Genomic DNA, 14,578 nt, shown 5'->3' with positions numbered 1-14,578 from the left:
TCTTCCTTCCTGGCCTTCTTCTCTTTGACCAACTCCCATTGGTTGTCGGACGCTAACAGCGTCTTGTTACTCTCAGCGGGTTCTTCGGTTGGCTTACGACCATCTGCTATCAGGCGCTTGGCCGGTTGTCCGATTTCCGGTAAGGAACGTATCCCGGATGGTACCACGAGGAGGTAGAGATAGAAGTTGCTGAATAAGAGGTTGTGAAACTTCGTGGTAGTTCTGGAGCGCATTATTCAACCATTTACCATCCCAAATCGACCAAGCCTACTCATGAACAATTGCAGCAGAGATGATTTTTTTAAATGTATCAAGATCAAACATAATTTAATCAATGATACATTTTCGAATCTAAAGGGGAAGAAGAAACGAGAACCACGGTACCATCCGTTCCCATATCTATCTTTGCTAAGTGTGATACTCCGGACCCTCAAGTCAGATTACAATAAACTAAGGTTATAGGGCCTTATTTCGCTATCCGAAAATAGATAAAACATACCAACTAGGTACCCAATCATACATTATTTCAAAATACTAAAATATATAATGGAGCTTACGCTGGAGCATTTCTTATCCAAAAAGGTTGTACATCCTCCGCAAATTCTTCCCTCTTGTACCACTAGCTCTTCTTGTCGTTACCGAACGCACTACACTTCGATATTTCACTTTTGTACTATTAATTTTCCCGGAAAATTTTTCCGCTCTGTTACCTACATAATCGAACAAATCTGCATCGCACTCAAAAAATCAGCCTATTATCCACGGCAACACCAGCCACATGAAGATTCAATTTAAGTTCCGCGCGCCAAGTCTCTGAATGTTAAAGATCTTGATCTAGAAAAAAAAAACAAATCACTGCAAATCTTAGACAAAACATACTTATGCAAAATGTATCGTATCACAATCGACCTTAGTAGGGTAGATGCTCCAGTAGTTGTGGTAGTACCAGTAGTGGTGGAAACTCGAAATATATCATAATTTTGGCGGATTTCGAGATAATTTCCGTTTTCTATTGTTAAATATAGATTTGTTAACAGTTTTATCTAAGATACACAGTTAAAATTCAAGATGTTGGTGCAAAAATTACAAATTCCTTTTCAGCAGTCCAATAGAGTGCAATTGCTTAAGAAATTCGTAACAATCCATAGCATTTTAACAAGCCTACGTTGTTATCCACCTGCTGCCATGCTCATTACAAGCGTTGCTAAGGCGGTAAACAACATTCCACTATAATAGGCAAATTTTCCACTATTATAGGAACATTACCACTACTTTAGGAGCACATACTAATGTCAGGAAAAGCAATATTTTAGATATAGGGTAGATGCTCCAGTAGTTGTGGTAGTACCAGTAGTGGTGGAAACTCGAAATATATCATAATTTTGGCGGATTTCGAAATAATTTCCGTTTTCTATTGTTAAATATATATTTGTTAACAGTTTTACCTAAGATACACAGTTAAAATTCAAGATGTTGGTGCAAAAATTACAAATTCCTTTTCAGCAGTCCAATAGAGTGCAATTCCTTAAAAATTCCTAACAATCCATAGCATTTTAACAAGACTACGTTGTTATCCACCTGCTGCCATGCTAATTGCAAGCGTTGCTAAGGCGGTAAACAACATTCCACTATTATAGGCAAATTTTCCACTATTATAGGAACATTACCACTACTTTAGGAGCACATACTAATGTCAGGAAAAGCAATATTTTTGATATATTAACCAGCAGAATGGTATAATTTTGGTATGTATTTAAAGCCAACACTATGGTGCACCATATTATCAAGTAGTTCAATTGGAAACTGATAAATTGAGCGTTCAAATTGTCTTTACACACTATCCCCCGACATAATCCCTCCATTACTGGAGCATCTACCCTATTCACCAGCAGAATGGTATAATTTTGGTATGTATTTAAAGCCAACACTATGGTGCACCATATTATCATGTAGTTCAATTGGAAACTGATAAATTGAGCGTTCAAATTGTCTTTACACACTATCCCCCGACATAATCCCTCCATTACTGGAGCATCTACCCTACCTACAGAAACTTTTAATTTCTCTTATTAATGTTAATTTATCAATCGGAAAAAAGACTCGCGGAAACATGACAACCATTCACAAGACCGGCTTACTTTGATCTTCGGAGCATAGACTTGGTTCGGAATTGTTTGAAAATAAAAAAAGATTTTAAAATCACAGCAAAAACCAACACGCGTAAACTACCGAATTAAATAATGGCATACATGAGCGCAAAATTATATTTACATTTTTATTTCGTATAATCAAAATTAGCCTACAGGTTATCACCCTACCGCCAATTGCCGCCATAAATAGCCAGTCGTTGCCTCACGAGGGCGTAATCCATACCATGACGCTTGCGCAGATGTTTAACCAAACCTTTCTTCTGGTCGTATATTCGATCGGGACAGAAAGGACACTTCCATTCCTGTGAGTGATCATCCGCAGCCGGTATGGGCTTCGCAGCTGGCGCTTTCTTCGCTTGAGGGGCTACCGCCGCAGTCGGTGCGGATTTCGCTGGTGGCGCTTTCTTCGCTGGAGGGACTGCAGCCGCAGTCGGTGCGGATTTCGCTGCTGGCGCTTTCTTTGCTTGAGAGACTACCGGCGCTGTCAATGCGGATTTCGCGACTGGTGCTTTCTTCGTTGGCGGCGCTATAACCGCGGGAGCGCTTTTCCGTGAACCGTTCGATCTTTCCGGAGCCTTCTGATGCTGCTGCTGCTTGGATTTCGTTGCTGGTTCAACGTTTACTTTGTTTGTCTTTGCTTCAATTTTCGGCGATTTGTTTGGAATGGTCGGTCCCGACTTAGCGCCATCCGGAAGGGATTTCCGTTTTAACGGAAGACCGTGGCTACGTAGGACAGGTGGTACGATTTTCACTTCCTTGACTGGAGACCGCGCGGGAGTGGATTTCTGTTTGCTTTCTGCTCTAGAGACTGGTTGCTCGGGATCTGATCGTCGTGTAGTCACGCGACTTCTGATCTCCGGTTCTGGCTCCTTCTGCGACTTTCTGGGCTTTTCTTCAGTGTTAATTTTTACTTCTGCTGGTTTTTTCTGAGTTTGTTGAACGGTAGGTTTTTGGACAGGTGTAGACTTTCTTTGAGACTTTTCCGTTTCTTGGGGTGACTCTTGCTCCGGTTCGTCAGACGGTTCAGTTTTGATAGTGATGATTTTTGGCATTGGAAAGCCTATTGTATCTTGCAGTCTGAGCGGGATTTTGCGAGCGCGCGCCGATCTGGGCGATGGGGGCACATCAGCAACAGGCGGTGTCTTGTCAACAATTTTTTGCGTCACTTTAGGACGTTCTGGGGCGTCATTTTCTTTCTGCTTCGATACTTCTTTACTTGCAGGCGGTGGTTTAGGTTTGGGTTTGGGTGATTCTACTGTAGCTTCTCGCGATAGTGGCACTTCCTTGAGTACCTGTGGACTCTCTGAGTGCTTGGGGATAACTTCTGGCAGTGAAACTTTTAATCGTTCCACAGCAACTATTGGCTGCGGAACGCGTTGTTTACTGGCAACTATCTGGGGAACGTCTGGAATTTCTTTCGGCGGCTTAAATACCTTTTTATTCCGCGAAAATAACGTTGTTAATGTTCCAGGAAATTTGATTGCCCTGGACACAGCTGTTGCTGCAAGATTAGTAGATTTACTGGGAGCTGCTGGGTTTTGTCCGAGACCAACATGCTTTAATCCTCTGTACAAATTAACTCCCTTAGAAGAAGCGGGTCTCAGAAACACGCCTTTCGGACGAGCCTTTGTGATAGCTTTTACAGCAGAAGCTGGAATAAGTTTCACAGCTTGCAAAACGTTCGGAGCGTCTAATTTTTTGTTTACATTTGCGGTTAACTTTTCTATAGGTTTCGGTTGGAGAAAACCTTGTCTACGTGGTTCATTGTTGTTCGTAGAGGATATATTGTTTTCATTTGCTTTATCCTGCTTATCTGAATCACTATTTTGTGGAATCTCTAATTCTACATCGATAGGTGGCTCTTCTGCTTGTGGTGGATCTTCTGCTTCTGGCACAACTCGAATCAATGTAACCGGAACAACGCGATCCTTCATTTGAACACCGCTAGGTGTTTCATTACTTTCAGTATTTGTGGGTTGAGTTGTATTAGTGCTATGTAATGGATCCAAATCTATGGTGTTGCTCCTTGGAGTTACCGGTAATCGCAGAACTTGTGGACGAGGAGCGCGCATTGAATTTTTTTCGAGTGTTCTGCCACGCTTTTCGTAAGTCTGTACGTCTTCAACATGTGTAACCTCAAGAAGGTCATCTTCCGGCAAGTTTTGTTGATTTACAGGCCTGGAAACGTTACTCAGCGGATACGAGTACCTTGGACGAGACGGAGTCAGTTTAAATTTTGGTCTCGGTTGTGGCACCACCTCGCTCCGATTTCCAGGTTGATTCTTGTTCATAATCCGCATCGGATATGGTTGTTGGTTTTGTAATGCACTCGATCGGTCGAACGACGAACGGTTCGGTACCGTGCGAGGCGCTTCAAATCGAAGCGGAGGTTGAAATGGAGGTTTCCGTATTGTATGCTCCCCTGGTGCCTGAGGTCCAGCCGTTCTGAGAGATTCATCATTGCGTTGAACCATTTTGCGAAAATTAATGAAGCTCTGTACGTTCCCATAGCAGACCGTGCAAATAGATGCAGGAAAATCATATTGGACATTTATCTGAAAAATGGTAACCCTATATTAGACGAACAAATGTAAAATAATGCATTCTGCAACAATAATAAATATCCAATGGTATAATGGTTCCAATTAAACCAGCACTGATCTCTCGAACGGAATTTTTGGCTACACAATCTTCAAATACATAGAAGAAATTGCAAAATAAAATACATTTTAGAGTTTTCAGTCACAACATTGAATAACCATTGCAATTCGTAATGCAGTTGCGTATTAACGGTTCGGAGAAAAAATGCAAGCTTGGCTTTTAGGTAAATAAATTCTAAAAAGCTTCCAGCAAAAAGCAACCGCCAAAACTAAACTATCAAAACTTACCATAACTTCGGTACATCCGTAAATCTTATCGATAAGGTCCGGCTCAATCAGTGTTTGATCGCCGGTAAAAATCGGTTCCAAATCCTGGCGCTGGAAGCACAACCGACAGTACTGCAGGCTGGGCGCAACTTTGCGCAATCCGCTAAAAATCGTCGGTTTCGCTTCGGTTTGCACTGCTTTGCTGTATCGTGCAACCTGTGGTCGCCGCTGGGGGGACGGTCCGCTCGTTGCATTATTTATCGCTGGCGGTGCTACTTCGGACTGCCGTTGTGGCTGATTCTGTCGAATACTGTCGGGCAACGTTAACTGCCAGCGATCGTTTAGAGGGGGCAATCCGGAAATCCCAAGCGGGGGCATGTTAATATGCGGAACAACACCTCTATTCACCATTAACTGACGCTTATAACCGGGAGGGGCTGATATAAATTCTTGAAAATCTTTAAAATCATCGGGTACCTGCCAAATAAAATACGTCAATATTTTACGCACAACTCAGCGCCATCTTGAAAATATGGGGTAAAAGTACCGTAAAATGTCGCGAACAGCAGTAGCTTCTTTTCTTGTCCCTCGCTGCTTGCATTAGTGTAAGCCATACAAATCGACGCTCAGGGTAATTATGGCTTGGTACAGTCACAAAGAGCAACTCGGGATTGCGTATACTATCTGCCCCACATCCCTTCACATCACATAATTTGGCTCGAACGCGCCCGCCCGTCGTAGCAGGGGCTGCGCCCGAACCAGTAACAGCAGCAGCAGAAATTGCAGCTGCAACTGGAGAGGGGTTCATTTCTCAAATTTATATTTATACACTTCTCGAAGGACGCTCTGCGGGATCTGACACATCCGAACGGAAAAAATGCACACCACAAACTGGCAGATGTGGAAAAATTTTCTTGCTTGACAGCTTGGATACGAGTGGTGAGTTGAGTTGACAATCACTCACGGTGGTGAATTCGTTACTGCTAAATAATGTCGATATAAATGTCATGTACAGCAGATTAATGTATGTGTATTTGCTGATTTCTGTGCGCTTGGGACAAAAAATGTTTTCTACTTTTTCATTAAAGACGTATGTGCCAACGTTAACAAATTAAGTAAAATTTAATGTTTATTATAAATACCATTTTAAGTCCTGCGAAGTAAAACTTTCGGTTTTTTACGCTTGCAGACCTCTGTAACTAAAAAAGTAGGGCTCTTTAGATTATTATTAATTCTTTTAAACCCACAAATCGCTCCACAATGGCATGATGGACATGATTAGATTAGATTGCCAACCAGCCTTAACCAATTCCTAAAGTTCTTTGTAATAGCGAATTTATAAAAAAATCAATTATTTAACCTGGGTTCGTACTAACTCGAAATTTATTAACGATACAGACAGTTTGCAGATCAATCCGTAAACCGTAATGCTAATAAGTAGACAACTACTGTATAAGCTCGGTTTTAACCGTTTTTACCAAAATTGAATGCTGTCAGCACAGAACAGAAGTGGAAGTCCGAACGATTCGACGATCAAAACTGATAGGTAACAGTCTTTTTTGTTTTCATTTTTCTTTGGGAAGGTTTTCGCATAGAAGCGAATAACAGCGATATAAGCAGAACGCTCGCTGCCAATCGCATAGCATCTTTCACATGTTTTCATGTGCATTCGTATGCGTTTGTGTGTTTTCTTGGAAAAAAGTGACTCGCTTCCGCCAGGTTCGCTAGTATCTGTAGAAAGTAGCATGTACGTGTTTGGATTTCTACTTTCACTTCTGTTCTGTGTTTCTAGTCTAAATCGGTGTCGGTGCAAATGTCGCAGTATCAGAAAATTTAAAATTGTTTCTACCGTGTAAAGTCGAAACGATTTAAAAACAACCTTCGTGCTTTAGCGAAAATAACTACCCTTTTAAATGAGCTTGTCTTTTGACTAGCAATAACATTTGATTGGTGTTTTATCCAAGGTTTTGTCATAATATTGTGCCTGGCAACTAAATCTGGATTATTTCCCCTATGCGTCTAGCTAATGCATGGAAGTACTAAACTGTTGAATTTACTGATCGATAACTAGTTTACACTATCCGATTTAATTGTTAAGGAATTCATAATTAGGTTGTTGTTGTCTTTATTAGCGACACTTTACGCTAACTTGATAGTGCATTCGTATCGGTCATAATTAGGTGGGGGAATTAGTACATTCATCCCGATTAAACTGACAGCATTTAGTTTAAAGTGCATATTAAAATTATCTAGTCTTGTGTCTAGCATGTAGCATTACGGTCTACGGGTCGATCTGTCAAACTGCGCGTATCGTTCATAAATTCGAGAGGTTCAAGTTAGCACGAACCCAAAGTTAATTTGTTAATTCACTAGTAGTAAATTCAACCGGTTAAACTGATAGCATTCAGTTTAAAGTGCAGATTAAAATTATCTAATCTTGTGTCCACGAATTACGGGTCGATCTGTCAAGCTGCGTGTATCATTCATAAATTTCGGGTTCCAGTTAGCACGAACCCAGGTGAAAAAAATGCAAATTTTTGTGGTTCGCAAAAAGATTAATATCAGTAATTTGATTAGAGCATTCCAACCTTTCGTTAAATAAATTGTAAGCTTGAATCTTCCGTAATCTATAAAATACTTACTATACACACTACTCCTTACTTCCTCATGTTTACCTTCCCGTCCTCAGCAGGTAAATAATGACACAGGCTAGATGGGCAAGGCATAAATGTTCCACATGATTGTGAGGAACGTGTGCAGCTCGAGCCAAAGATGCTGATACACAAGGTGGCAAACACCTAAGGCCCAAACAGAATGCTGCGTCTACGCATCCGTCAGCGTCAATTTGACAGTTAACCCATGGGAAAACTGTCAGAATAACGCTAGCGGACGCGTTGGCGCGGCATTCTTTTTGGCCCTTTAGATATTTTTTAAATCTATTGTTTTGTTTACGTAAGCATACCACCAAACCAATTCTAAGAATATGTGCATTTGGCGTATATTTATAATAGTAAATAGATGTGTATTCCAGAGGTTGTGCTATGTTCAATTAAATCTGGTTTGGGCCGGCGTGGAGCTCTATTGGCGTTGGCAGTGTGGTTTTCGTATTTATGAGAACAAAGAAAATTTTTCCTTCTGAAATCAGTTCTACATTGACGAATGTCGAAACTTGCGGGAAAACAAAAGCAAAAGTAAATACTTGTTCTGTTTTTTCCTCGCACAAAAACCAAACAAATATCAGCAATGTCGTAGTTGCGACTTGCGAATAGCAATACCACGAAAGCTTTTTTACATTGACAATGAAGACATAATTATCTGGTTTGCTATTTATCAAGGAGTAATCAGAATGCTACCACAGCTATAATCAGACCAAGTTCTCTGGCTACATTTATGACGTTTTTAATATAAATAAATTGAAGCTAACATTTTATTTGTATTTATGATTTTGTCCTATACACACATAAGTCATGCAGTGGTGAATATAGATTCCGCACGATAATCACTCCTAGAACTGTCAATGTATGCGCCGGGCACATACTATACACTCAACCAAAAGACCACATACATTTTACGTGTAAATGCACATACTTTTAAAATATCAGCATTCATATGAGTTTTATCACGACCATCTAATATTCAAATAGTAAAATATTAATATTCAAGTAGACAACATATACATTTTATATACATATACTTCATTGTCATATGCCTTTCACATAACTGTCACGTGATTGTCAGGTGTGCAAAATAAATAGTTGATATAAAGTAATTTTCATGTGCCGTTCACATAGTTGTCACGTGACCTTCAGGTATGCAAAATAAATAGATGATGTAACATATTTTTCATATGCCGTGCACATTGATGTCATGTGATAGTCAGGTATGCAATACAGATTATGTAACTTGATTTTCATGTGCCATTCATATAACTGTCACATGACTGTCAGGTATGCAAAATAAATAGATGATTAACGTATTTTCCATGTGCCGTTCACATAGTTATCACGTGATTGTCATGTATGCAAAATAAACAGCGACGAAAAAAAACATTCAAGATCGCGTCAAGTGACAGTGAGGCAAATTGTCTTTAAATTGGTGTTTCGCAGGCAACTTACTGCACTTTTTCAAAGGTAAATATAAATTATTATTTAAATAAGCAATAAAATACATTTATATCAATGATTTCAGGATTTCGTTTTTCTTATTGGAGTTGTCGCACAATATTATTTGGAGCCAGGAAAGAAGGTAGACTGCGAATTTCTGCAGGTCCTTGCGATCACAGTCCCGACACTCTTTAGGCTTTAGGAAAAAGGTAACTGTTCTCATATTTCAGTAATCAATTTATAAAATAGTTATCTTTTTAGGAAAAAACAATATATTATTACAAGGCGGAAATCCGCTCCGTAAAAGGATATCCATTTCTGCTTTCTTGGCCCTGATAATGAATTTCTAAGTTGCGACGTTTGCAGCTAAAAAGCGATTGGAGCTGCTGATTTGTTGAAAAGTTTGAACACAAGGAATACAAGCCAAGGTATAAATTCATCAACAATTTAAAGATATTATGTTACATATTATTTTGTATTTTCCAGATACGAAACTTTGTATCGCGTTACTTCTCCTGCTTCTCCTAAGCACCGTATTACCACCAACGCTTGCAGCATCCAGATCGAATCCAGATACAAACTATTCATCTGTAGAACAAGTGGTTTCAGACTAATGCTGAGGCAAAAATTAGGAATAAAATAATCACAATGTAAACATGGAATGTAGGTATATAGTGCTTATATATACAATTTTAAATAAACTTTATATCGTCATAAAAAATTCGTTTTTTTAATATGCGCAAAAAACAACTTTTAATATCATTATTTATGGAATTGTCCGTTTCGCATGAAGCAGATAAGATGTATGTGACGTTCAACTAAAAGTTAAATGAAGTTCTGACACAAGGTATCTGCATTTCACGTAACTTGTATGTGCACCCATAGATCATATTAATGTAATTATTTACGTGAAAAACATATGGTATTTAGGTGAAAAGTATTATGGAAAATATTTATATGGTTTTGCACCTGAAACGTAAGTGATTATTTTTTTGAGTGTAGGGTATATCTACCACTAGTGGGCGCTCTCCCTATGTGTTATTAATAGCAAATTCATAAATTAACCTGGGTTCGTGCTAACTCGAACCCGAAATTTATTAACGATACGGGCAGTTTGACAGATCGACCCGTAAACCGTAATGCTAGACAGTTTTAACCTGCGCTTCAAACTGAATGCTGTCAGTTTAACCGAAATGCAATCTCGGTTAATTTATGAACGCTTTGACAGCACTTCGATTAAAACTGAGTGCCAATCGACCTGAGGCAGGTTAATTTATGAATTCGCTATAAGGTTATTAAGCATTCTCGCGTACAATTTAAGCATTTAAATATTTATAAACTTTCCAAATAAAAATGTACGACAAAAAATATTGTGTTTCACTGTTACGATTAGACTCCACTTTGCAATGCTGTGTTTGCGAAGGAAAACTTTAAACATTTTCCTGGTACATATTTGATGTAGTTGACAAGCTCATGGCAAACACACCCCATCAAGAAGACTGGCAACTCTACCAAAAGTCGAGCGACAGTATAAACAGCAATTGAGATTGCTGACAGCTACCGTACGCACACCATACGCACACGTACACGCGATTTGTTGCTGCTGCTGTTGGTTTTTCCATGACGTTTTTCAAACTGGGGGAAAACAAACCACCAACACAACCGCAAATTAGCATGCTATCCGCCGAGGTAAAGTTGAACTATCACTGTATATTACACACTTAAAAAAAAAAGTGCCGAAGTCGGCTAAATTTTGCCGAGATTTGGACAGCCGAGCGTTCGGTAAAAATTTTGGTTTTGCAAATCGACGTTTACGGATCTTTACTAACGTTTGGCATCATAAAAAATTTTACCGAATACTCGGCTGTCCAAATCTCGGCAAAATTTAGCCGACTTCGGCGCTTTTTTTTAAGTGTGTAGAATATGGATGTATACAAACACGTATGCAATGCATTCCCAACAACCATTTCTGTTGAATAACAGCTAATCAAGCGCTTATTACCCGGTAATTAGCTATACAACGGTTGAATAAGCTATTATTCAAGAAAAATGTTTGTTGGGTTGCCACGCATGCACACATCTTTTCTCAGTGCTACATGTACACACAGCTTCAAATTTCGTCGGAAGTGGTGCGTTGTTGCTTCTGCTAATTGGGTTAATTCTAGATAGAATTAACAAAAGGGCGAATGTCCCCAGTAAACCATTTGGTTTGTATATCTCGATTGCAACTGAGATATACGAAATCATATCTGAACGAAAAAGTTATATTTCACGCCATATAAGAACATATATGTACCAAAGTGGAGGCGATATACGTGCGAAAGCTTTGACAATTATTTGTAATTCTATTTTGCGTAGTTTTTATAACACGCAACTAAATACTGCTGAATATATGATTAAGATATAATCAAATATTGCAATCGTCTATACTGCTTTATAATTCACAGTCATGAATTGTATATGAAGGCACGCACGACTGCAAAACAACTTATTGTTCACTTCGATTCGACATACTCTAATCATTATGCAATTCCAATGTGAAATTGACATGAAAACGATTTAATGTGAACTTTCTATTACGATTTTGTGTTATCTGGGTCGCAGATGTAAACAAAACGAGTGAGAGTTATATTTTGCTGGAGCAGCATAGGAAAATCAACTCTCACTCGGTTTGTTTACGCTTGCGACATTCGCCCTTTTGTTGGTTCTATCTTCAATAGACCAAATCAAGATGACGTTATCTGGCAGATACTGGCGCCCTTGTTTACAAACAGACCGTAGAGTCCAAAAAAGTTTCAGCCGTTTAGACGGCAAGTTTGTTATTTGAACCGAGTTTAAACAGCATTAGGACCAAGATTAGGACTAAATTTAAAAGCCATTATGCCTGTAAAATGTTAAAACACACGCTACATTCGCTATAAACGGAAAGGAAAGTTTTCCAAAATGTAAACAAGGGCGCCAGTATCTGTCAATTGACGGTATGATGATTTGGTCTATAGACCAAATCAAGGTGACGTCATCTGGCAGATACTGGCGCCCTTGTTTACAAACAGACCGCAGAGTCCAAAAACGTTTCAGCTGTTTAAACGGCAAGTTTGTTGTTTAAACCGAGTTTAAACAGAATTAGCACTAAATTTAAAAGCCATTATGCCTGTAAAATGTTTAAAAACACGCTACATTCGCTATAAACGGAAAGGAAAGTTTTTCAAAATGTAAACAAGGGCGCCAGTATCTGTCAATAGGACACCATACGAACCGTTGCTTTTTAAGAGATGGCGCTTTTCTAGTGGTAGTAAAATCAAAATTTCTCACTTATTTATGTTTACCTACCTGAAAAACAATCACTAATCATATTTTATTTGAAGTACAGTTACTCTGTTATACTTAATTTTCATGATTTCTGCCTAATTTTGATAAAAAACAAACATTTCCTATACCTCTCCATAGCATCTTACTATACAGCCTGAATTCGTTAATTGGGCCATGACTGCACTCCAGCTGATTCGCTAATTGGGCCGACTGACAGTTGTTAGAAATTTCTAAACTCGAAAATTCCATACAATTTTGACATTCAAGTTGTCACATAGCCCAATTAGCGAACACCCAATTAACGAACCGCCCAATTAACGAACCACCAATTAACGAAACTTTGCTGTATACCAGTCATCCGAGAGCCCTAAAAAGCTAAAGCCCTATAAAGGTACATTTATAGGGCTTTATGAAAAGCCCTGGTTGCGACATTTCAATTCGAAAAAATTAAATTTCGCAACATGAACGCAATAAATAAAAACAATGTTTACCAACTATTTATTGGTTCAGGTGTCAAACGTTATATTGCGATTACTGTTTTACCTGACTCACTGCGAATATGCGTGTTATTGAAATAAAACGTCATCATGTGTTTTATTCGTTTATAACGCATATGCAGCTAATATCGATAACAACCGATTTTTTATAAGTTGTGCTTTTGTTATTGCATTTAACTTGCAAAAAGTTGCATAAATAACAATTCAGTTTCACAATACAATTATTGCGTACTACTAGCACTTGCAATATAACGTTTAAGTACGTTATTTTTAGTGATCAAAATCAACGATATTTTCGATACAAGGGCGATATTTTTCGAAACCTTTCGAACCAACACGATACTGCGAATACAACGCTATGCGCAGTGAGTCAGGTAACACAGTAGCGATAAACACAAAAGAAACTGAGATGCATGAGAGAGTAAGGGTGTTGTGTTCAGTAAACTTATTGTCGCGCAAAATTCAGCTGTTAATGAAATGCACACTATGCGCTACGAAGTAACGACATCTGTTGTATTCAACAGGGAAACATAGATAGTTTCAAGCATACTCTCACGCATGGCGCATGATGAAACACTTGCGCCAACTTCTGTTATTTATCATCAGAAGTTAGAGGCAGTGTCCTATTGACGGTATGATGATTTGGTCTATAGACCAAATCATCATACCGTCAATTGACAGATACTGGCGCCCTTGTTTACATTTTAGAAAACTTTCCTTTCCGTTTATAGCGAATGTAGCGTGTTTTTTAACATTTTACAGGCATAATGGCTTTTAAATTTAGTCCTAATGCTGTTTAAACTTGGTTTAAACAACAAACTTGCCGTGTAAACAGCTGAAACTTTTTTGGATTCTGTGGTCTGTTTGTAAACAAGGGCTCCAGTATCTGCCAGATGACGTCACCTTGATTTGGTCTATAGACCAAATCATCATACCGTCAACTGACAGATACTGGCGCCCTTGTTTACATTTTGGAAAATTTTCCTTTTCGTTTATAGCGAATGTAGCGTGTGTTTTACCATTTTACAGGCATAATGGCTTTTTAAATTTAGTCCTAATGCTGTTTAAACTCGGGTTAAACAACAAACTTGCCGACTAAACAGCTGAAACTTTTTTGGACTCTGCGGTCTGTTTGTAAACAAGGGCGCCAGTATCTGCCAGATGACGTCACCTTGATTTGGTCTATTGTAATTTGTACACTGAAACAAGAATCATGGTAATTGTTACCATATTAGAGGGTAAAATTAAGAGGACACACCAGTGAATTCTTGCAGAAAAGATTTCTGTTTAGCTTAAGCAGTGTTCTGGTCAAAATTACTATGCGGTAAAATTATCTGAGAACATATTACTTTTACAAGAATCATGGTAAAATTGAATAGCTTTTTCATGGCACTTACAAAAAGCATGCGTTTTCTGCAAAATTGTGCGAAATACCATGGTTTTTGTTTCAGAGTATGGGCGCGAGGAAGAGATGCCAGTCTTCTTGATGGAATGTTTTTGCTCATATGGGTTCACCTCGCTTCTTTCAGATTACCACCGTTTTCCGTTTCTGAACATCAACCAAGTTAGCAGCACCACCTACTACGCCGATAGACGGGACCACCAAACTTAGCTAACAGTATGCCGGATTTTAGGTCCAGTTGAATCATTCG

At 38.9% G+C, this 14,578-nt stretch overlaps 1 protein-coding gene across 1 annotated transcript; it reads right to left on the bottom strand.

The window, feature by feature from the left end:
* Window positions 1-2,277: 2,277 nt before the first annotated feature.
* Window positions 2,278-5,825, bottom strand: LOC128745428 (titin-like). The gene is made up of 3 exons (XM_053842504.1): window positions 5,565-5,825; window positions 5,039-5,494; window positions 2,278-4,705 (listed from the first exon to the last, which is right to left on the bottom strand). Exons 1-3 carry the CDS (start codon window positions 5,823-5,825, stop codon window positions 2,315-2,317), a joined length of 3,108 nt encoding a protein of 1,035 aa, XP_053698479.1. The 3' UTR covers window positions 2,278-2,314.
* Window positions 5,826-14,578: the final 8,753 nt, after the last annotated feature.

The sequence above is a fragment of the Sabethes cyaneus genome, chromosome 1 (assembly GCF_943734655.1).
Source record: "Sabethes cyaneus chromosome 1, idSabCyanKW18_F2, whole genome shotgun sequence".
In the NCBI taxonomy this organism is placed as follows: Eukaryota; Metazoa; Arthropoda; class Insecta; order Diptera; family Culicidae; genus Sabethes; species Sabethes cyaneus.
This window is presented reverse-complemented; position numbering and strand designations above follow the sequence as displayed.

Bases quoted from the DNA above. Each gene is read 5' to 3' on its own strand.
- LOC128745428 (XM_053842504.1), bottom strand. From the start codon at position 5,825: ATGAACCCCTCTCCAGTTGCAGCTGCAATTTCTGCTGCTGCTGTTACT. The intron at 5,495-5,564 runs GTACTTTTACCC...TTTATTTGGCAG, and splicing joins GCTGTTCGCGACATTTTACG to GTACCCGATGATTTTAAAGA. The intron at 4,706-5,038 runs GTAAGTTTTGAT...ACCATTTTTCAG, and splicing joins ACGGATGTACCGAAGTTATG to ATAAATGTCCAATATGATTT.